This window comes from Elgaria multicarinata, chromosome 3 (genome assembly GCF_023053635.1).
Source record: "Elgaria multicarinata webbii isolate HBS135686 ecotype San Diego chromosome 3, rElgMul1.1.pri, whole genome shotgun sequence".
NCBI lineage: Eukaryota > Metazoa > Chordata > Lepidosauria > Squamata > Anguidae > Elgaria > Elgaria multicarinata.
This window is the reverse complement of record NC_086173.1, coordinates 37,760,393-37,784,954: the sequence shown is the minus strand read 5'-3', so window position 1 is coordinate 37,784,954 and position 24,562 is coordinate 37,760,393. Positions and strand designations below refer to the sequence as shown.

Below are 24,562 nucleotides of genomic sequence, written 5' to 3'. Positions count from 1 at the left end.
GCTCATCTGAGAGTCTTGTTGTTTTTGATTTAAAGAGTCCTGCACCAAACAGGATATAACACTATGAAAGTGGTTTGAAAGTGGTATATGGACTGTGTTATGGACGCCAACAGTTGTCAGCACACTTCATTACCATTATAAAGCAGTAGTGTAGTTCCTGCCGTAGTTGCGATGTAATTTACTCTAGCACTCATGTTAACTTAGGCCGTAGCTAGACATAAGGTTTATCCCAGGATCATCCCAGGTTCGTCCCTGCCTGAGCGCTGGATGCCCTGTGTGGCACTTAGATGAACAGGTTTGACCCCAGGACAATCCTGGGATAAACCTTAGTCTATGGCCTTAGTTACTACCCTTTGATGTGCCCACCCGCAGCCACCGGGTACCATTTTGTTCCCTTCGGGTCACTGCCCAGCAAATGAAACCCTTGTTCTTGAGCTGGATGCAAAAGGACCAGAGTGACAACCAAGAAGTGAGTGGGTTTCTTTGCCGGGCAGCTAAGGCACCCTGTAATCTCACCCCGATATACCCTTTAATGAAGTTGCATAACGAGCCGTTTTGCTCTCTCTTGTCATCTCTCTAATTATCCCCTAACTTCCTTCTCCCTGGTGAAGAGTCCTAGTGTTTGAGCTTTGCCCATCCCGTTCCCCGACATTCCGGCAAAAGGAATTCCATAATGGGGCCCTATTGTGCTCACCACAATGCAAACTTGTGACTAGATCACACAATCCCATGTCTCCCCGTTATTAGAAAGGGGAGGGGGTAAAGAGGGAAAAAAAGTGAGGCCTTCATGCCCAAAGGAGGGGCGGGCATAAGCAAATGAGCTCCCTTTCTTATAGTCAGCTCCTTTTCACTGCACTCCTTTGCCGTTAGAAGCTCAGGAGGCTCCAAAGAAACCAGAGTTACGATGCCACAGACTTGGTACATGTGGTTTGCCCTTTGGGCCCTTCTTGCTGTAGCTGCAGCTCAACGCAGTAAGTACAGTCCAATTTTTCTCTCAGAGTAAATGATAACCATTTTCACTTATTATATCTCTTTCACCTGCAGAATCACCCTGCATCACAACTTAATCGTGGGTCCCAACTCCTGAGATTTATTTCCCATGAACAGATTAAGCTGCTACTCTATACTGTAGAGTAGAGCCCCAATAAAATTGGGGTCCTACGTGTAGCAAGGGTAAACATTTGTGCAGAGGGTGTGATCATCCTACTGTATTTCTTCAATTCTAAGACGCACTTTTCCCCCCATATAAACATCTCTAAAAACGGGGTGCGTCTTAGAATCGCAGGTTATTTATTATTTCTTAGAATCAAAGCTTTTTTTCTGTTGGTGGTACTGAAATTAGTGTGCGTCTTACAATTGATGGCGTCTTAGAATCGAAGAAATAGGGTAATCTTCTCTCTTTAAGGCTCTGTTAAAAATGTCCACGACTCAGGAGAGTGGCAGCTACTTCTTCGTGGTATTACAGGGCACGAGAGACTACATTTCCAACCTTCATTCCTTGCAGACATTAGAAGTAGAACAGCCATCTTTTTCTAGATTGTTTATTGATTGATTCATATTTGTATCTCAACGTGTCTTCCAGGTGGTTAACTATTATAATATTATAACACGCATTAAAATATTGTGATAATAACATTACTATAGTGTAGGGTGGACTTCAGACAGCAAAGATTTCAGTGGTGGTGTGCCTGTCTGAGAGCATGCAAAGATGAGTGCACACAAATACAAGGATCAAAGGTGTATGAAGCCTTCTGTCACAATTCAGCAGATGAGCACTGTACACATGAATACTTGATTCGTTTAACATTGTATTATATGAACAATCACATCTTAATTTGCTGAGTAAACTGCCATCATAGTTATTACTCATTTGCATATGCAATTTAATTTTCATACAATTACATTTTAGATTTCCATTGCCTTATACCGAAGCTGAATGTTTTTCTCTTTAGGTAAAAAAAAAAAAAAAAAAAACAGCTAAGGGCATTTTCACATCTGAGGCTTAAATAAGTTTAGTTTGAAATCAGCTCCTAACACACAATGGAACAACCTTCATTTTCAATATACATCTGATTTATCTTTCATATCCCCTCCCACATAAATAGCATTCAAATGTGAAAACAGTGTGAAAGGGGCTCACATTTGCTTCATAGCATCACATCTGAACATGCCCTTGGTAACAATGCATTTTCTCTCTCTTCCGGTATTTTGTTTCCATGTAAGGTGCTCACAAGCAATATAAACAGAGGGTCTGAAAGTCTTTTGCACACTATTTAATTGGTATTGTCAAATCTGGAAGTCCCAGAGAAAAGTCATGAACTTAACTTAGTTAAAGGTAGATCTCCACTTGGCTGATCCCACCCCTCATCATCTGAAGTCAAATATTTCTGTCTTTAATGACAACTAATTTAACCTCAAAGTTCAACACAACTTCTTAACTTGTGGGCCAAATTCAATGTGACAAATTCACACAAGTAGCAATTGTGTGAATGGTTTGTTGTTGTTTTTAAGGAGTAAACAGCAGGTGCACAGGGGAGGCGATCTGGATTGGGTCTTTGGCAGCTCTAACCTCGAAAATAGGCTTAATTCTGAAGGTAACCATGGTGGAAAAGAATGTAGACATGAAAAGAAAAGCCGATTGTACATGCATGGCTGTTGTTCTAAATTTTGGCTCAGTCCTAGAATAATCAGATGGCATGTGAGGATAAAGTCTTTCTTTGGGGGTTGTTTTGCTTCCTGCAATTCCAAAGTGTGAAAAAATAGTGATGTGGCTATCACAGCTTCTGGTTAAGTAATTTGATGTGTTTCTGCAGAGTAAAAAAAAAGAAACCACACACACACACACAATTTTGCCTGCTCTTGTAAAGCCAAACCTCGTGGTAATCTGGATTTGTGCCTGGGCAGGCAAGACCGCTTCTCCCTTAATCCCCTTGTGGTAGTGCTTGCTGTCTGGCATGTGGAATGTGTGTATTCTTGATATACAGAAGACTAATGATGGAGGATCTCTGCCCTGGGTATTCAGATCCAATTATTCACTCATTTAATTGCATTGGTGGGGGCACCCTTTGTAAGTGAAATTTGACCAGAGTTTAATTCCCAGCCATTAGACGTGAATGTGCATACTTCATCCAGATTAAACACCCTTTTATTGCCCACAGATTTTTGTTTCCTGTCTTTTCCCCTATGCTGTGCTTAGCACTGGTGCAAAATCACAATCACAGATCAAGTTAACATCAGCTGTGCAACAGGCCAATGCCATTTGGATCACCGTGCTATAGGTCAGTTTTTCAGTTGAGCCATAGGATCTGGACTGCACACCAGTGAAATTGCACATGTAACACTATTCCAGGTCCTCACTCCTGTTGTTTTTTCTTGATTCTTATTACATTAAATCTAGAGGCAATGGAGAATGCAGACACAACCTTGTTGAATTACATCTCCCTCTCCCCTTAGCAACCTCTAATTCCATTGTAGCATCACTTTTCAAAATGAAAGATATGGACTTAGATCAGATGGAGTAGCCAGTTGGCTAGTCTGCATGTCTCTTGAGAGGATGCTTTTAACCAGTAGAATTGTCAGAACCTAAGTAGATCTGGCCTTAATTGTTTCACCCAGCCTCTGACTATTAAGGATTGTTATGGCTGAGAAATGACATTGTCATCAGGGGTTGTCAGCATTGGAAACAGGATGAGGGAATGGATGGACCACAGAACTAAATCAAACCAAGTGTTTTGAGTCCCCTGTTCCTCACCACTGTTGTCGAGACTCCTTTGAAACACTTGCTGCTGGCCCTGTTCAGAAGACACCTTAAACCACAGCTTTAACCATGGTGAGTAAGGCCTTATTCACCGCGGTTAAAGCCGTAGTTTAAGGTGACTTCTGAACAGGGCCGCTCTGTGCTGACTCCTCAATGGCAGATTTCTCCCTGTTGAGTTCCCACTTTGAGAGCTGTATCTCTTCCTACCAGTCTATGCATGTTTGTGGGGACTTTTGCCCGTCTGGAGTACAGGACGCAATTAGATTCTTTTGCAGAAATGGTAGTCTGGAGTGAGCTAGGTCCATCGATGTCATGCTTGATTTTAGTCCCACATCTTTCCCTTGGGAAATGCCCAGACATGGATCTTACCTTGGCCAAAGCATCCAGGACCAACAACTTCACCAATAATTGGTGTGGTCTAATTAATGCCCCTTGAATGTGGCTCTGACAAGGAAGAGAAAGACTGTAGCTAAAGGGCAGAGCACATGCTTTGCATGCAGCTCCCGGGCCCAGTCCAAGTAGGGCTGGGGAGACCTCCTGTCTGAAACCCAGGAGAGCTGCTCACATTCACAGGGCCAGCCCTACCATTAGGTTACGCGAACCAGCTGCCTCAAGCATGTCTTGAAAGGGGAGCAAATTGGTAGTTACTTCCTTTTGTTTTTATTTTATTTTTCCTGCCGGGGTTGGAGAGAGGTGGACAGAGGTGGACGTGGGATTTTCTGCCTCATGTATCAAAATAACTTGCCTGGCTTGGGCTGCTATGCAACTTGACTTGGATGAATGGGGTGGGGTTGGGGTGGGGAATTGCTTCTCTATCTCAGGCAGCAAAACGCTTTGGGCCGGACCTGACTGTTAGAGTAGACGATACTGAGCTACATGGATCAATGGTTTGACTCACAGCTTCTTTTGTCCCTAGGGACACACTAGGGTGTTTTTTTGCATCGGGTCTTCTTTCCATTACCTCCCCACTACCCTTCATTCTATCTGGAAAACCGATATTCATTATTTTTTTTTAAAGAGGAAGGGAGTTGGGGCAGTCTGCATAAACAAATGCTAAAACCCTAGATAATCAGGAACCCAACCTCCATCGTCTAACTTCAGTAGCCAGATGCCCAGTGCTCTTTTCTCTCAGGGGTTTAATGATCATCTTCTCGCTTGCAGTCCCAGTTGACTTTCACGCCATGGATGCTCTTTGCAGCACACTCCCCTTTGCAGCCTGTCTCTCCCCCCACCCCTCCATCCATGTGGCAAGGCGCCCAAGACCTTTCTACTCTGCTGCCGCTGCTGCCGGCAGCATGTGATGGCTCGGCCTAGCACAGTGCCGTGGGGCTCCCATCACATGGGGCTCGGCAGTCTCTGCCCAAGCTCTTTCATGTGACTCTCAGCTGAGGGCAGGGCTCTGAGGTTGAACTCTGGGTTTACAAAGCACGGATCATACAGTCTTACGTTTGTAGCTCCCATCCGCCCTTCCACCAAAGGCTCGTATATAAAACTGACACAAAGTACAGGCAGGAAGAGCAGCCTTTCCCAACCTGGTGTCCGGCTATTGGACGGCAACTCGCATAATTCCCACCCAGGGCATTGCAATTCAACACATTTGGAGGGCACCAGGAGGGAAAGGCTGAAATAGAGGATTGTTCAATTAACACGGGTGGGGCGTAGTGTGCTCCCAGTTGTGGTAGAAAGTAGGGATGGTGGTAAGGTTGAATTATTAGATTTCAGTCGTAGTAGTAAACAAGGCAGGATCTACACTACTGCTTATAACAGTATTGACAACTGCTGGTCTTGATCTGGCCAAGGAGTGCCTGGATGCATTTGTAGAAAGATTCCTAGACATCACAGCGCTGCAGGGAAGAGAGAGGCCATCCTTGCTACAACTCCTTCTATGCAACTGTTAAAATGTACAGGACGCGCCCCCCCCTCAATTATTCTATTCCCACCAATATAGAAGTCTGTCTGGGATACCAATAGTTAATCAGCAAGAAGAGTGCTACTTGCAATTACTAACACAGAACAGCTCCACACGAATAATGGAGAAAGCCCACTATCACTCCACATTTATTTCATCCCAAGGATGCACTATGTGCTCTGCATAGTATGGGAGAGTCATGAAAGCTCTTGCCATTTATGTCAGTAGAAGAAGAGAAAGACGTATGGAGAAAGGCCTGTGCATCTGATGAGAATCCAAAGAAAGAATGAATGGAGCATGTGTGGGGTGTGTGGCTTTTCCAGATGTTTGCTTTGTTGCACCAGGAATGCGCAGCCATTATTCAGTTGCGAAGAATGCAAACTCCTCCCTTTCCTCTCTGCTAGTGTATAGATGATGGAGAACTGGCACCTCCCCAACATACAACCTTTAGTATTTTGTTGAAAATAAACTGTGATTCCCTTTGACCCCTTTGAGCGCTTTCATTGCTGTCTGCACTGCCCACATGGAATAGGGTTGCATAGAGCAGTGTTAAAAGATCTTGAGCATCTCCCATCACATGCTGAGGAGAGGAACAGTTGCCAGCAACCCATTAGGCTTCAGCCCTTTCTGTTGCGCTGGGATCCTTCCCCAGCACAGACAGGATAGTTTTAATATGTTGAGTTCCAAGGGTAAATACAGCCAAATTGCGCTCATCCCAGAGGCTGCCATCACATAAGGTCACAATCTGATGCATGTTTAGACAGGGAAAAAAACCTACAACTCTCAGCTAGCTGGCTGGGGAAAGTTGGAAGTTGTAGGACTTTTTTCTGTCTAAACATTCACAGGATTGCACCTTAAAAGACCTGGGATTGACGGGCTTGCAGTTACTCAAGTGGTCTGAAATCTTGGCTTGGAAGAAGAAATGGATCTCATAATCCCAACACTTTCCCAAAGTTATGAATAGAACTCAAGGGCTGCTGCGCTTTTGAATCTATGAGGCTGCATATCCAGTTAAGTTGGGCACCAAATTCAAGCGGAAAAATCCAAATTAAAAACAAATAAAATAACAATGTCATTATTTCAATCCCCATCTGCGTACAGAGGGAATATGACCAGGAGGCTGTCTATATGTAGCCAAAGCCCTGCAGTGGTTGTGAATCTGCGCTACATCTGTTGTATGACTCAGCCACCTTGGGGCTTTCACGCAAAGCTGCACAGAAAAAAAAGTCATAGACTTACCCCGACTTTTTTGGTGGGAGTGAGTGAGGTCAGTACAGTTCCTCTGCAGCCTGACCTCACTCCAGGGGCAGTCCTGGTGGGAGGTGACTGGTGATTAGTCACCGGAAACCAGGAAGAGGGTGGGGGGCAGCTCCAGTACCCAGATGACTCCCTCCTTGGCCTAGGAATTACTTGCACCACCCCAGAAAAGTGAAACTGCAGGGTTTAGGGGGAACGCAGCACCAACAGGGGTGCTGTGGAGGTGAACGAGGGACTGACTGGGGATAGTGGGGCTAAGTAAAGCCACCCACCCATCCGCTTGCCGGGATCTGGTCCCTCCTTCAGGCGATGCAGGTTATCCTCTTGCTCTGCTGCTGCTCCCAGTTGGAGGCCGAGAGTGAGAGCCTCCCCACGACCACCAGAGTAGCTGCTTCCTTTGCCTTCAAGGGCTGAGCCTGGGGCTGGCAGGGTCTTCTTAGCCATGTTGCTCCGAGGATGCAACCGGGACCCTTCTTCCAGAGCTTGTTTTTGTCAGACCTTCTGTGCTGAAAGAAGCACTTAGTAAAAACAAAAAACACATTTTGGGCATGTTTTATTATAAATGATAATATTTCTGATAATAATAATAACAATAATAATAATAATAATAATAATAATAATAATAATAACAAATTTATTTCTTACCCGCCTCTCCTTTTAGATCGAGGCGGGGAACGACATTAGAACAGGAATCAATACATCTTAAAAATTAATGATTTAACATTGATCTGGATAGGCCTGCCGGAAAAGGCTAGTCTTTAAAGCTGCCTTAAAATCACATATAGAGTTAATTTTACGAATCTTCTCCGGCAGGCCGTTCCACAATCTGGAGGCGACAGAAGAAAAGGTCCTCTGGGAAACTGATGTCAGCCTAGTTTTAGCTGACTGAAGTAAGTTCACCCCAGAGGACCTGAGTGTGCGGGGCGGACTATATGGGAGAAGGCGATCCCGCAGGTAACCTGGACCCAAACCATTTAGGGCTTTAAAGGTAATGACCAACACTTTGTACTTTGCCCGGAAACTAATTGGCAGCCAGTGGAGTGATTTTAATGTTGGTGTAATGTGGTCACCCCTAGGTGTACCGGTGACCAACCTGGCTGCCATATTTTGAACTAGTTGAAGTTTCCGAACTAGGTACAATGGTAGCCCTATGTAGAGCGCATCGCAGAAGTAATTCATTGCTTCTGAATAATATGGGGGTGTTGCCTCTTCATTAAGTGGAAAATAGAGGCAAAATGTTTCCCAGTTTACCTAAATCGTCAGCCTAGATCTGCCCTTGGGGTTTGGAGGTGGAGGCACTGATTGCGTGGTTCGCCTAGGATGCCAATTTCTGGCAGCTAGTCTAGAGCCACCCCTGAAGTGTTTCCTACCAGACCCTGGCTCTAGTCTGCCTGAGATCAGTCTGTCATCTGTCCCATAGAACTGGCCCCAAATAGCACATTTTAGTCAAAATACAAGATCATTCTTTAGGCTTGTGGGATCTACTTTTCACTTGAACTCTGAAGTCTAGTCTCCCAATCTGAGCTCATTGCACAATAGTAGTTCAGGAGAAGGTGGACATAGATTTGCAGAACAAGGCGCATCGGAGTTCATGCTCAGCCCAAGAATTTGTTTTCACTAACAGGACTGGTGTTCACATACAAATCCATTTGCACATACATCTACTGCTGTATCCCCATAGCTTTCTTATCTAATTTAGGAAGAACTAAGACATTTGTTGTCACTATTCTTGAAACATTGGAAGTCAGAAACCCTTGCTGATCTTCTGAAACTCACCCATAGATATATTTATGGATCTTGATTTTCATCCCTGTGATAAAAAGTTTCTTTAAATGAGTATTTTATAGCACACTCATGACTGGCTACTCACAGATGTTCGTGGGACATTTTGACGACAACGTTAGCCTCCTGCACATCTCCTGCTCCATTTCCCCATTTTAGCATCATAAATTAAGCTACAGAAAACTTGACTCTTCTGAAATAAGTTGGTATTTGTCGGCATTGCCTGCTGTTTGCAGGTGAAGTTGTGCTAGAAAACACCCACTAGAGAGCGCTGTTCCCATTGAACTGTATGGACCACATGGTCACTGCTCTCTTCCTCATTTAATCTCAGCTCGTTGCAAATGCAGAAGAGAAGCAAGAAGCAGAGCTATGGTAATTAGGAAACACAATTCCCCCCCCCCCCCCCCGTCTGAAGGAGTTCACAGTTTGGATTGCTTTCATGAAAGAAGAGCTTCATAACATGGGAAATGGTTTGACCCGTCTCCATCATTGATGCCTTGGCCTCGGTTCCGAAACATGGCAGTGCGGGGTGTGTGGAGGGTGTGTGTGTGTGTATGGAGGCAGAATCAGGAAGTGATCTTTAAGGTGATAGTATGGATATCGTTGCATTAAACATCCCTATCTGTGAAAAATTTGAGGTTATGAGGCAAAATGCAGACTAAAATAAGGGTTTCTTTATTTTAGGGGCCAGTGGCAGGAACAACAGATGGGGACAAAACTGGAGCCAGAAGCACTCCGCTTACAAGACATGGAACTCCCGACTGTATCCTTGGTGGAAAGAGGGTGATTCTAGGCAGCGAAACTGCTGGCGAGGTGAGGGCTAGCTGGGATGGAGGGTGGTAATTCCACGTGAGAAGAGGAAGCGATGGGTTGAGACTTCTAGTCCCCGGCGGCGGGTGGAACTCTGTGGCATTTCTACCCCTTTCATTTCCTTTTCCATTCCAGGCGGTGACGTGACTTTTGTCATCAGCAATGATGCCCCGACTATAACAGGGGCCAAAGCCACGTTCAGCATCGCTCTGCGCTTCCCTGGTAACCAGACAGTGCTGCCAGATGGGCGTGTAGTGTGGAGCCAGAACTGCACTGTAAATGGTTAGTTGAATGTGTGTATGGATTGTGCACCCGTATTCCACTAGAGCCCCTACTGGACCCCCCCAAACCAGGGATAGAGAAGCCAGCATAGAGTAGAGGTTAGAGTGTTGGATTGGGACTCTGGAGATCCGGGTTCTAGTCCCCACTCGGCCATGGAAGCCCACTGGCTGACTTTGAGCCAGGCACAGACCCTCTTGCCAACCTACCTCACAGGATTGTACTTGTGAGGATAAAATGAAGAGGAAGGGGATTATGTATGCCACCTTGGGTTCCTTGGAGGAAAAGAAGCAAAATATAAATGTAATAAATAAAATAAAGGGCCGAATTCAATTTCGGAGAAGATCCCGGGGGCCGCATTTCAGTGGTGCGCAGGGCCAAGGGCAAAATTGGGCTGGGGGAACCAAAAATACAAAAATAAATACCAGCATTTTGCCACTAAAAGCTCTTGCTGCCAGTAACTAGACCTTAAGAGAAGTATTTTGACCTTTTAGAATGGGACAAAACTAAAAAAAAAAAAAGAGACAGACAGAAAAACACAAAATGATCCATGGTTGGGGGGGAGGGGCAGAGCTGGGAAAGGTGTGGGGTGTATGGGGAACCGCAGAGGGCCAGATTGGGACCCAGGGAGGATTAGATTTGGCCCTGAGGCCTAAGGTTCCCCACCCCTGGCCAGGCCCTCATATGCCTCTCTTTTCTTCCTGTTGCTGCCCTGCAGGTACTCGTGTGACGCAAGGAGACCTAGTTTTCCCTGATCAGGAGGCCGAAGGCTCGGACTCCTTCTTTCCTGATGGGCAGCCATTCTCCCCAAGTGACCGTGGAAGGCGTGGCAAGTTTGTCTACGTCTGGCAGACATGGGGTGAGTAGCTTCTTCTTGGCCAGTGAGGGACAGCCTCCTGCGTACCCTGAGCCCAGGGCCACCTCTCCTTAGGCCTTTTCCTCATTCAGAGTTATTTCAATGTGACATCCTTTAAGTATTTTTTGATGCTCTTTCCTGTTCACATTGAGAGAGGAGTTGGTGAGAAAGGAAAAGGTGTATATGATAAAAATGCCATTTTATTTTAATGCCTTGGGGAAAAGTTTGTAGGATGGGATACAAATGCCGAAAATTACATACATAAACAAACGAATAGGAGAACCCATTCATCTTTCAAGAGAAATAATACTCTTACCTCAGCTCTGTTTTTCTTCCCAGACGGGTAGCCATGTTAGTCTGCTGCAGCCGAAGCAACCAAGGGTGTTGTGGCACTTTAAAGACTAACAAATTTATTATGCCAGAACTTTCGTGGATCTGATGAAGTGGGCTGTAGTCCACAAAAGCTTAGACCCTAATAAATTGATTGGTCGTTAAGGTGCCACAAGATTGCTGTTTCTGGGTTTTAACTTCTGTGTCTAACCGTACTAAGGCCTATTCTTGAGAACATTTTTCCCCCCAGCACAGAAGCTGGTAGAAAGTACAGCTACTAGCACTGTAGAAATCAGAATTAATGTCAACTCTGGTACAAGGAATCTGCCTTGCACAAAGTCAGATCATTGATTGATATTGTCTACACCAGCGGTAGGCAAACTGGGCACTCTCCAGATGTGCTGGACAGCAAGACCCATATGCCCCAATCAGCCAATGGTCAAGCATGATGAGAGTTGCAGTCCAAAACACCTGGAGGGCACCAGGTTGCCTACCTCTGGTCCATGCTGGCTGACAGTGGCGTTCTAGGGTTCCTGGCAGAGGTCTCTCCCAGCTGTATCTGGAGATGACAGGAGCAGAACCAGAGACCTTTTGTTTACATAGCACATGCTCTACCGCTGAGCTGTGGCTCTGCTACTGAACATGATTTTCCTGCAAGAAACAGAAACGTTGCACGTACTTCGCTTCTTGCATTATGTATATAGAGCACAGAGGTATGGCCAACCCTCCTGAATATGAATTCCCTGGGCCATTTGTATCATTCAACTCAAAGACACAAGAGTTGTTTTATGGCCATTATTGTTAGGGATGCCATTCTTTTTCCTGGGCAGGTTCCTATGTCTTTAAGAGCTGCACGGCAAACAGAAATTCAGCAGGTGATGCTTTCCCCTTGCATGCCAATTCAAAAAAAAAATTTCTTGCTGCTTGTTATTTAGCTGTTAATGACCCAGGAGCCCTGCCAGAAGAAAAGTTGGCCCTCTGTCCTAGTAGCCACGGAAGACCGGAGCTGCTTGCTGCGTTCCCCTCCTAGGCTGTTCCCTTGTTTCCACTTGGAGCATTCCCATATTCCTTTAAGGCACAATCCTATGTGTGATTTAGACCAAAAAAAGTCCTACTACTCCCAGCATTCCTTAGCCAGAAAGGCTGGTGGGGGAATGCTGGGAGTTGTAAGATTTTTCCCCATCTAATCACACGTAGGATTGCATCTGGTTGTGCTGTCTGACTGGAAAACACTGCAGTGCTCAGGATTACTGTGGATAACACTGTATAAGAAGGAAGGACAATTTTCCCATGAGAAGGTGGCGTCCTGTGCTGCCCCCGTCCCCCTTCCATGCTAACTGTGTCTCTCCTACCATTTTTTCCTCCCCACAGGGCGCTACTGGCAGGTAGTAGATGGTCCCTCCTCCCTGCTGACTGTTGATACAGGCGATACACCTCTGGGTTCCTACACCATGAATGTGGAAGTCTATCACTACCGGGGACGTGAGAAATTCATCCCAATAGGTGGCACCTCTTCACAGTTCAGCATCACCGGTAGGTGTAAAGGCCTTGGACTCCTTGCTGGGGGTGATGGGTTGGATCCAGGATCAGCCTTCTGTGAGAGGAAGGGAATCTTCCACAAGAGGAAGGACACTGCTTTGCAAAGGACCCTTCACCTGCTTTTTGGGGATCCCCCTTCCACCACACATCACAGCTCACCCTATTCAGCGGGACCTCCTGGCTCTCTGTGTACCATTTTCTGAGGGCTGCTGTGGGAAGGAGAAGCCAAGGAAGCCCACTTCCATCAGTGCAGTTGATGCAGCCTAAATCTGGATCCAACCCAGTGCTTGTGCTATGGGGAAGGGGAATGGAGGGGGGGGTCCTTAATGAAATTCACAAGCCCTCCTCCAGGACTCCCACCCACCCAACTTTAGCCAAATAAGCCTAGCACCCCCATAGCCATCTTAAGCAGCAGCTAAAGGATCCACTGCCAAAATGAGAGGAATGGATTGATAAAACCGGAGCTGCTGTGGAGCCACTGAGAAGGAGGGCAGTGGTGAAGCGAGCTGGTAGGATTCCTGGGGTTTTGTTCTATTACAGCTTCCTTCTGTCTGCCCGGTTAATTTCCGTGCCGGCTGCTGACCCTCTGCTCTCCTTCCCAGACCAGATCCCGTTCAATGTGGACATTGCACAGGTGCTCGATGTCGACGGGGCCGATGGCCGCTTTGTGCTCAACCGGGCCATCTCCTTTGGCGTGCGGCTCCATGACCCCAGTCAGTACCTGGGCGCTGCCGACATCTCCTACTCCTGGGATTTTGGCGACCAGAGCGGGACGCTGATCTCTCGGGCAGCCGTGGTGACCCACACCTACCGGGCCGCTGGCACCTTCAGCCCTCGGATGGTGCTCCAGGCTGCCATCCCACTGGCCTCTTGTGGAAGCAGTACTACGGAGGAACCGATCGTCATCCCCACGACAGATGCGAGTGGCACCACGGAGCAAGCCACCAGTGTCTTGCCCACCGCCAGCAGCACCACCACCGGGGCAAGCTCCGAGGGTGTCCAGACCCCTGGTAAGTGACCAGCGTCTCTCCTCTCTAGCTGGTCTAGTCAGCAGCACCCCCTCCCCAGGAAGGGGCCGTAGCTCAGCGGGTGGAGCACCTGCTTTGCATGCAGAAGTTTCCAGATTGAATCCCAGGCATCTGCAGGTAGGGTTAGGGAAGAATCCAATGCCCCCTTTCCCCCCAATCACCACTCCTTTGGTGTTTTCCCAGCTTTTACACATATTCTCCCCTCTACTAAAATGGCAAAATGCCTTTCCTAAGGCTTAGAGCTTCTTCTTCATATGCATGCTCATGATGGGCCACTCATGGAAGTTCACGGGTCCTTTTGACGTTAACCTCCACATGTCTCCTGCACCTTCCAACAGTTATTCAGTTCTAAAAAAAACCTGGATATCCTGACTCTTCTGAAATATCACAGGATTTCCTGCTATGTGCAGCCAAAGTTGCGCTACAAAACTCCCACTAGAGGGGGCTCTCCCATTCAGGGCCATGAGCACTGTGAGGAGGGGAAGTTTCCCACTATAGATCATGTGGTCGCACCCTCTCCAGTAATGTAATGCAACCCATTACAATTGCGCAAATAAAGCAGGAAGCAAAACCCAGGTAAGACAACGTGATTTCCCCTTAATCTAACGAAGTCCTCTGTTACTTGAAGTAAGAGCTTTAAGCTACAACAAGCCGATCTCTTCTTGTATTTTGGCCCCACCCCTTATGTCTTTCACTCCACCTCCTTTGTCTTCAGCCCCGCCCACCGCCAGAATGTCCCCCACCCCAAGCTTCTCTGAAATTGAATTCAGCCCTACAATAGCAGGCTTAGGACACTGCCTGTACAATCTCCCATTCTCTCTCCCCCACCCCTTTGATCTTTTAGTTCCAGCCGCTGCAACTTCAGCACTGCCCACAGAACCACCCCCCGAGACGGGTTCTTTGCCCACTGCAGCAGCCCCTGCCACCGTGATCAGCGCCGTGCCCGAAGGGGCAGACTTGGCAGTTGCTTCTGCGGAGCCCGCCTCTGCCGCTCCAACTGAAGGTGCCGCAGGCACGATGGAGCCCACATCTGGGACCTCTGCCACCCCTGCGCCACCTCTCCCAAGCACTGTGGCACTGGCGTCTGCAGCCAGCCTGGCGTCTGCATCCGTGCCAGCTTCTTCATCCCCAGCAGCACCCGAGGAGGACCCGAGCACTCCGGCAGCCCCTGAGGCACCTGCAACTGCGCTTCCTAGCGTGGCCAGCACCCCTGCCTCTCCAGCAACAGGTAGGTTGAGCGAGAGAGGCTTTGTCCTGGGTGGTGTCCTAATGCTTCCATCCCTGCTTATTCCTTGGGGTGCTCTTTGCCCACTTCCTCGCACGGAGCATGGGGTGGGTGCTGGGGTTATCGGGTGGCCTTGCTGAGGGCAGAGGATAGCCAAATTGGGGGACAAGGAAGGGAGATGGGCTGAGCAGGCTGTTTGTGTGGAGGCATGTGCTGGGCTGAGTGGTGTACAGCGAAAGGGGGGAAGAGCAGAGTGGGAGCACCTGCTCTTTGGTGGAGGTCGTGGATACATAAACTGGAGCATCTGCAAAGTGCCCCCAATGGATGCAGCTCCTTGCAGAGATGTCATTCCAGGACAGATGACAGAGAGGACGCCGCTTCTGCCCTTGGGTACCCTAGCAAGACCCACCTACCATTCTGATCCCCTCTCGCATTCCTGTTGTTTGTCCTCGGCCCGGCTTCTCTTGCCCTCTTCCTTCAGGTTGCCCTCTTTGAATCCACTCCTCATTCATCCCCGGTGTCTCCAACAGGCATCGGTGTGCCTGCAGACACCTCTTTTGGCACCAGCCAGGCTCCCTATCTCTCCTGTTGTTTTTATTATTATTTAAATTTTTAAAAGTGTTTTAATGGGGAGGCTCACATGCTGCCAAACAAAGTGCTGGCCTCCAGCGCCGCTTCTGTTTCCATGAATGCCCCTAGGTTGCACATGGGACAATTGTGGGAAAATAAAAATGGGGGGCGGATTGTTTCCCAGCAGATACCACTGAAGACGGATCAACCATCGTTCTGGCCGTATCCATCGTGCCGGACACTGGAACAGTTGCAACTGACATGGCCCAAATCTTGGTAAAACGCCAGGCACCGGCTGGCTGCCTCCTCTACCGCTACGGGACCTTCGCCACTGACCTGGACATTGTCCGTGAGTCTTGGGGATGGGGTGGTGAGAGGTTGGCTCAGTGTCTAGGAGGAGGAGGAGTGTAGACCCAATCAGCTCGTGCTTTTACTGATTGACATGATTTCTGCAACATAGAGGTGGTTATACCATGCCCAGAGGCCTCTAGTATCTGAATTAGAAGGCCCACCTTGGCTTGCTCCAGACCCCCTTAACAGGCACCCAAACCTGCAGCCCCACATGCATGAGTAGAGTGCAAAGAGTACCAGGGTCACTAGAAGAGTATAGAGGAGGAGAAAGTGACCTGTGGCTTAAGGGTAAGGATGAAGGTATTCTGTAGGGGTGATAAATCTCCATTCCACATTCTGATTCGGAACCTAGCAATCTAAAAACCTCGCCCTTTTAGATATAAGCCCATCCTCCGCAGCTCCCAGCTGTCTTTGGGACAAAAGGGGAGGTACGTTCAAAGTTTTTAAAATGTAGACAGCCCAGCTTCAGAAGGCCTTCACATCTTTCCTCACTTCCAGATGTGGTTCTTTAGATGCTGTTGGACTGCCAACTTCCATAGGCCCAGGCCAGCATAGGCAATGGAGAGGGATGATAGGAATTGCAGTCCACCAACATCTGGAGGGCCACACATTCCTTCCTCGTCCTCTGGGGGTGGGGACCTATGTCAGAACTAGGCAGCAAAAGGAATATATCTGGGGGTGAAGAGGGCCCCATCTTTCTTCTCTTTTATTGCAGAGGGCATTGAGAGTGTGGAAATTGTGCAAGTAGTGCCACTGGTGTCAGCCATCGCTGCAAACACAGTAGATCTCACAGTGACCTGCCAAGGAAGGTAAGTTTCATAACCAGGACTGGTCTCCTTTGGTCCATCCCCAGCCTGGGACTTCCTCATTTTCATTCAAAAACAATGTCTAAAGCACACCAGAACCCAGAGATGGGCCCGTGGAGAGGAATGAAAGGAGGTTAGGAGCAGGGCAAAGGCAGCCGCGGGCCAGCTTGTGGGTGGGACATAGTGAATGAACCTGACAATCTCTCAGGAAGTTGAGAGAGAAAGGATCACTCCACAGAAGCTGAAGAGGCACTAGGGGTAAATCATGTTTGCCTACCGTCGCTTCTCTTTCGAAAGAGGAAATAAACAACATGCACATGGCCCGTTCAGTGGGCCATTTTGATCCTGCTGCTTCTCCTGCACACAGCAGGAGATAGCAACTTCTGCCTTTATTTTAAGTGGGACTTGGGGTGGTTTTTATGGCGCGAAAAAGGTAAGAAGGGGCGGGAGGTGGGCCGGAAGGGGCTCGGAAGGCAGTCACCACCGTGAGAGGGACCTGCAAAAATCCGTGAGTGCCCAGTAACGAGTGTGCAATAAAACGCCCGTCTGATGGAGCTCTAGGATGGCATAGCAGTGATGCGGGGTTCAGAATGCTGTGGCCATGGGCGGGGGGAGGACTGGCCCCCTCCCAATATTTGGACTAACAGCCTTGTCTTGCTTGCAGCCTCCCTGAAGAAGTCTGCACCACCGTTTCAGACCCTGAGTGCTTGATGGCCCAGGAGACCGTGTGCAGCCCGGTCCAGCCCAGCCCTGACTGCCAGCTGGTTTTGCGCCAGGCCTTCAACCAGTCCGGCCTCTACTGTGTCAACGTCTCGCTAGCTAATGCCAATAGCCTGGCTGTAGCCAGCACCCAAGTCAGCGTTCAAGGTAAGGCCTGAGTGGTGGGGAGCCAACATTTTCTGCTGCAGCTGAGGTCTGTCTCAACTCCCTAGCTGTAAGAGCTTTCTATAGGAAAGCTATTCTCCTTCAGCAACATTGAGGGTATCCCTGTTCCCAGCAACTGGGTTAGCCAGAGGGCTGGGTGTGCTTTCTGTGTGGGTTTCCTGTGGGCAGCTGGTCGGCCACTGTGTGAAGAGAATGTTGGACTAGATGGAGCCTTGGTTGGATCCAGCATGGCTCTTCTGATGTCCTTATGTGTTCCTTGTTCTTTGATGATGTGCATTGTGGAGCAGAGAAACATTCTGGGGTTATCCCAAAGGAATGGCCTTCCCATGCTTCTAAAGCAGGGGTGGGCAACTTGTGGCCTTCTAAACATTTTGGCCTACAACTCTCATCAGCCCTAGCCAGCATGATGGAAGTTGTAGGCCAAAACATCTGGAGGGCCACAAGTTGGTCACCCATGTTCTAAGAGAAAGGTGTGCATCCTGTTCAGTCCTCACTGTGAATGGACTCCAAATATTAACTCAACCCTCTTCTCCAGCAGGAAGAACTTCATCTTCAGCTCAAATTACACTAGTAGTTGGAGTCGTGCTGGTGGCTGCTGCCTTGGGTGCTGTTGTCTATACCTACAGGTAAGTATTTGCCCAGCCACACGGGGGCCAAGCAAAATGGGTCTAAGCAGCGTTAGGCAACCTGCTACCCTCTGGATGACAATTCCGCATAATCCCTAACCACTGGCCATGGTGGCTGGGACTGATGGGGGCTGCAGTCCCAAACCAGGTTGCCTATCCCTGGCCTGCATGTTGTAGAACAGGGGTGGGCAGAAAGTAGATGTGCCCACCCCAGGGAGCTTCGGCTGTTGGGCGGGATAAAAATGCAATAAATCATAACAATCATCACCATCATCATCATCATCATCATCTCCAGTGGACTCCAATTCCCAGCATTCCGGACCATTGGCCATGTTGCCCGGGGCTTCTGAGAGTTGAAGTCCAGCACATCTTGAGATCTACTCGCCCCGTTGTACAAAATGGAGGCCTCCCAACCAAGCTCAGGGGCTTCTTGCCAACACCTGTCCTAATCATTGCATCCTGCTCTAGCTGGGAAAGAACCCAAGGAGAGCTATGCTTTCAACTGCCCCCCTCCACAAAATAACATTCTTATTGCCTATTACTCTACTACAGTGATGTTGCCAGTCTGTTGAACATACAAAGCTTCCCTACGAGTCAGACTATTGGGCTAACTGGCCCAACTCTTACTGTCAGTAGCTCTCCATGATTGCAGGCAGAGCTCTCCCCTCCCTGCAACTTGGGGGTGGGCAACCTGTGGCCCTCCAGGTATTTTGGCCTACAACTCCCATCAGCCCTAGCCAGCATAGCCAATGGTGAAGGGTAACAGAAAGCCCCGCAGCTTGAACTCTCTTCGCCCTGATACCTCTTTTCCATGACATGTTCCAGATCATGGGGAACCACAGCACAGAGATGGGGCGACTGGAGTAAGGCTAGCTAGACTAGCATTGCCAGGTACAAAACCGACATCCCATCCTGCTCAGACCAAGAGCAAGGGGCCTGGTGTCATCAGTGGAATCAGAAAGCACCCAAAATTGAATGGTCACCCTGCTCAAAGCTTTTGGACAGGCGGTCAGCCTATTCCCTAAAGCTACAGCGAAGTAAATCCTCTTTTCCTCACACACTTCAACTACAGGCCATTTCTGCCTTACTGTAGTTCACCCACCATAGTTCCCCATCGTCCCGTGCCTCTCATCCGTTTCAGCCCTCACCTTCTAGATACTATCCCAACTTCAGAATTGCCCAACTCACTTGAGTTCTCAATGTCATGAAGTTTGCAGAGCCCACCTAGCTGAGGCTCATTTCCTTCTGGCAGGGCTGCCAGTCCGAATGAGTATCAGACAGGAGACTTTGGGTGCGTCTAGGCCAAGGGCTCCTAACACTGCCCATCAAAAGACATTGTAGAGCTGTTCTGTTTGACTCTCCTTAGGCTGTAACCCTGTGCATGTTTAGGCAGAAAAAGGTCCCACAACTCTCAGCATGCCACAGCTGAGAGTTGTGGGACCTTTTTTCCTGTCTAAACATGCATAGGATTGCACACTTCATGGATTTTCTTTTGTAAGAAAAAACCCGGAAAGTTACACGAGGAATATAATATCATCTGGACTCTCTGTAAAATTCTGTGATTGCGGCAGGACGATTGCATGATAAAAGCTTCATCTGGAAGCTCCCATCAAGAATCCACCCACTTTGCCAAATGAAATTCAGGCGTCTCCCTCTTCAAAACAGTGAACCAGCATAAGGAATCACGAGATACTTTTGATGCTCTCAACCTTCCACTCACCCCCCTTTTTTTTAATGAACATCTTTCTTTACAGGCGTGTAAAATATACCCCTCTACGTGCTGTGATGTCCACTGGCACCTCTCCCAGAAGCTGGTTGCCTGACCGTGCCACTGTACGCCTCTTCTTACGCCAGGCTTTTGGGCAAGAGGCCAGTGGGGAAAGCAGCCCACTGCTGAGTGGCAGCGTGATCTGAAGATGGTGACGAACGCCAAGGGAGCCCTCGCCATGCCACCTACAGACCAGATGCCTCATGGAACCCACACTGGGAAAGGAGACTGTGTCCTCCCTGCCATTCTTCCTCCCTCTAAACTGACCTTCCCAGCATTGTTGCTCTTTTTAAAGAATTTCCAGCTAAGTAAACACTCAGATTCCTTGATGGTGCTATCTCAGTGCCTGCCTGGGTGGGGAGACACAGACTCTGCAGTGGTGTTAATTCAGTAAGCCAGCTTCAAGTCCTGATCTGCTCTACAGTTCAGCTGCTTTGCACACTATGGCCCCATTTAGAAAACACGTTAAATCATGCTGCTTAACCACAAAATGGTTAATAGAATGCATGCATTCCATTAACCATTTTGTGGTTAAGCAGCATGGTTTAGTGTGTTGTCTGAACGGGGCCTGAATGGAGGTGGTAGGATTCTAGACTGTGCCACTTCAGGCAGTGGAGTGGGGAGAATTCTATTTTTGAATGCTTGTTCGTCCAACAAAACCCCCCTCTCCTATAAGTAATAGACTAGTGCCTCAGAGAGAGGTTTAATATAGCCTTCTTCTCGATGTGCCAGTTTACTACATGGTGGGAGCCTTTAAGGTGGGGATGAGCATTCAGAAACATGACACCCCACTTGCTATCTGAAGTGGTATAGTCCAGAATTCTACCAGCCACATAGGGAGGTGGATTGCCAGCTGCCATGTTCTTGTAGGGTACTCTGGATGCACAGTAACAGATGAACACACCATAGCTGGGAGTGGGGCAGTGGTGGTCCCAGGGAGCCCTAGAGAAAGAGGACAAAGAGGGAGAAGAGATGGAAGCCTGTCTGGGCTGCTGGAGAGGCTGGGAAGGGGTTTCTAGGGTAGAATCCTCCAAAAAAGCAGTGCCTGGCCCTCAGGACGGGAGAGTGGAAAGAGGCTGGTGCGGCGTGAACAAGGAGTGAAGATCTACAAATATTTGGCAGTCCCAAGACTCACGTGGCAGGGCAGGACAGGGCAAGGATGGGAGACCAGACAAGGGAGGGCAGTGCGAGCTGAAACACGTAGTGCTGGAATAAGTGCAGAAAGGGCAACTAAAATAAAGGGCTGGAGCAACTCCCCGAAGAGGAAAGGTCACAGCATCTGGAATTGTTTGGCTTAGAAAAAAGTAAGGAGACACATGATAGCAGTGTACAAAATTATGCATGGTGTAGAGAATGTGCTAGGGAGAATTTTTTTCTCCGTCTCCCATAATACTAGAACCCGAGGTCATGTCATAAAGCTGATTGGTGGGAGATTCAGGACAGATCAAAGGAAGTACTTCTTCATGCAGTGCATAATTAAAACTATGGAATTCACTACCACAAGATGTGGTGATGGCCACCTATTTGGATGGCTTTAAAAGACGCTTGGATAAATTCCCGGAGAAGGCTATCAATGGCTACTAGTCCTGATGGCTATATGCTACCTTCAGTATCAGAGGAAGTAAGCCTATCGACGCCAATTGTTAGGGATCCTGGGCAGGAGGGTGCTTTTGCCCTCTTGTCCTGCTCGTGAATTTTCCATGGGCAGCCGGTTGGCCACTAAGTGAACAGAATGCTGGCCTAGATGGACCATTGATAGCCTTCTCCTCTGATCCCGTAGGAGTCTTCTTACATCCTTATACAGGAAAAAGCTTCTGCAGGGCTTCCTGGGTAACAGACATGACAGGGATTCCTGGGTAACAGACGTGACAGGGATTCCTGTGGCCCTACATTTCTGAACACAGGCTTGGAAGAGAAAGGGGGGATTTGTTTACCTCTTTTCTACAGGAGTGGGAGTGGTCTGCTAGGCTGACAGTCCTCTTATCATGCCAAAATCCAACACAGAAAAGTACTTTGACAGAGACCAACTCATAGGCTGAAGACAGAGGGTGGAGATCCGATGTAATAAGGAAACAGAGCTCACAGCAGATTCTGAGATTGCAATGTGTGCTCGGTCTCACAGCTGAAATGAGAGACACTCGTGCCATCAAGTCCTGACTCAGTTGTCTTGCCCCACCTCCCATGCTCAGGTGGTCTTATCCATATGAGCAGTCACGTCACCAGTTAAATAGAAAAAATAATAGTGCAAGATTAGCCACTCCCACACAGTACCATACCTCACCCTTATTAAGACCCATCTTTTCATTTGGTCAGTATGCATTCTCCCCCTCCAAGCCTACAGTAAATGTTTCCTGTTGCTAAAATAAAGGGGGGGAGAGAGAGAGAGGCTTTCTCCTGGGACGTTATCCTTGGCGCAGGGAAGGCCCTCCATTGCTTTTGTAGCTACTGAAGCAAGATTGGAGAGGGTGCAGTGCAAAGGTGTGTTGGAGTCAGCAAGAACTGATCTAGTTGCTTAAATCAGGTGTGTGTGTGGGGGGGGAGCCTCATCTGGAAACTTTGATAGGGATCAGGGAGCATCACCTGATCCAGGGGGATGAGACTCTGTCAAACCTCATTCAGAGGTTTGACAGAGCAGCAGCAGTTCTGTACTGAGTCCTCCGTTCTGATGCAGTGACCCATCTCGTCTCCCAATACTATAGCTAACTAATGGATCCCCTGCTCTCCAGCAAGGTCAACCCATCTGATACTATAATTTCAACAGAGCATGAAAGCATTTGGACCTGAGCCTTATTTCAGAATATAAAAAAGCCAACCGTTCTCCCATAAACTTTGGTGGAAATGACACACTGACTGCTTCTTCTTCAAAATCCCTCCATTATGCACAACAGGCCATAAAGTATTGCTCCACTTGTTCATACGAAGCTCAGTGTGTCCTTATTCCATGGTGCTCTTATCTCAACTCATCCTTCTTTTAGCAGGCTCCTGCGCCTCAGTTGGGGGCCACATCAGATGCTGCTTTTAAAATATTTTTACATGACTTGTCAGTTTCATAATTATGATTATTATCACATTTATATCCTTCCTCTGGAGAGCTCAAGTAGGCAATGTATATATAGTTCTCCCCCACTCCCATTTTATCCTCACAACCCTGGGAGCTAGCTTAGGCTGAGAGTGACTGGTCCAAGGTTACTCAGTGACCATCATGGCTGAGGAAGGGATTTGAATATGTGTCTCCCCAGGCCCAGTCTGACACTCTTATCCCAGTCTTCCCAACTTGATCCCTTCCAGATGTTGTGGACTACAATTCCAATCACCCTAGATTGCCCATGCTGACTGAGGTTGATGGGAGTTGGAGAAGGGTGCTCTAACTGCTATACCACCACACCAGCTCTCATGTCAGTTGCACTCTTAAGGCAGGTATTTGTGTGATGAAACTGACTCACTTCTAAGGGCTTATCCATATGACCCACCCACACACACACACACTGATTTATTTATTTATTGCACAAGTCCCTAAACAAATAACAGTGGCACTACATGCAGTGGGTGTGTAAAAACGTGATACTGCTACAGCAGAAGTACTGCCTTCGGGAAAAACAGCTGCAACGGGTAACAACTGCATCTTTAGCGCACTGAAAATGATGGTGTGGAATGGAACGGCCTTAACCAATCAAAAGTGACACACAGATCTTAAAACAAGGTATTAAGATCTTTGGCATTCTGCCCTTCCAACAAAGAAATTGGGGCAATTTCTCGGTGACTTTGCATCCGCCATGGCGTCTGTCTTTGTCCGCAGCAAATTGGGTCAGTTCATGGTTTTTCTGGGCATTTTGTGTGTGTGGGAGTGGTAAGGTTCTGCAATTTATGCAAATTTCTGAACAATTTGTGCAAAGTACAGCCCAACTGATGCAAATTAACACCAAATTTGTGTATTTTGTGCAAATTTAAGCATAATTTGTGCAAATTGCAGAACATTTCCCCCCACCCAAAATGCACAAAAACAGTTCCTGGAGTTCGGGGAACAGCCTGCGGCTCAGCTCACAGATGCAAGGAAAATTGTACATCCCCAAAAGAACTCAATTTCCCCGTGACGGACATCTCTACTTCCAAATAGAGCACAATATCAGTGTCTACCCTTCAGGCTACAAAGGAATGAATGATGGATCTAATTTCTAGGCCGACAGACAGATGGTGAAAGGCACCCTTAATCATCAACACAATCTCTGAGGTTTTGGACAGACAAGTTTCCAGATATTTGGTACTGCAGAGCTGTCACTGCCCATGATGTACATATAATATATATATATATTGTGGCTGCTTCCAAATGGAGGAATCCTAGTGCTAAGCACCAGAAGGCATGGGGGCAGCAATTCCGTCTTTTCTTTCTCAACGGATCTTCCATACAAATAAAGATGGAAGCAGAGGTGCAAAAACACAGGAGGATTACGAATGGATGACAATGTCATCTGGACCCCCCTGTAAAATTCCATTAATGAGGCAAGGCAACTTTAGGATAAAAGCCTCGTCTGGAAGCATCCCGTGTCAAATTGTACTGTCCAGTTAAATTGCAGTTTCACATAGCAGTTCATCTCCAGAAGTGTGGTCAATCCTAGGCAGATATACTGTTGTTTGCATGACTAATGCAGGCACCGAATTTTGAATGAGTTCTACATTCTCTCCCTTCTCAATAACGTCTAGCATATTTTTGAAACTTTAACGGTTTGTTGTTTCTGGTATGCATATCACTACTTCTTCTCCTCAAGCCCTTAAAAAAAATCAGCACT

General features: G+C 47.7%; 1 protein-coding gene across 1 annotated transcript; it reads left to right on the top strand.

The window, feature by feature from the left end:
- Positions 1 to 872: 872 nt before the first annotated feature.
- On the top strand, positions 873 to 20,131 carry PMEL (premelanosome protein). The gene is made up of 12 exons (XM_063119967.1): positions 873 to 971; positions 9,390 to 9,518; positions 9,651 to 9,797; positions 10,513 to 10,653; positions 12,352 to 12,513; positions 13,122 to 13,529; positions 14,392 to 14,775; positions 15,527 to 15,691; positions 16,409 to 16,502; positions 17,164 to 17,366; positions 17,920 to 18,010; positions 19,765 to 20,131. The coding sequence occupies exons 1-12, from the start codon at positions 905 to 907 to the stop codon at positions 19,922 to 19,924; spliced, it is 2,151 nt and encodes a 716-aa protein (XP_062976037.1). The 5' UTR covers positions 873 to 904; the 3' UTR covers positions 19,925 to 20,131.
- Positions 20,132 to 24,562: the final 4,431 nt, after the last annotated feature.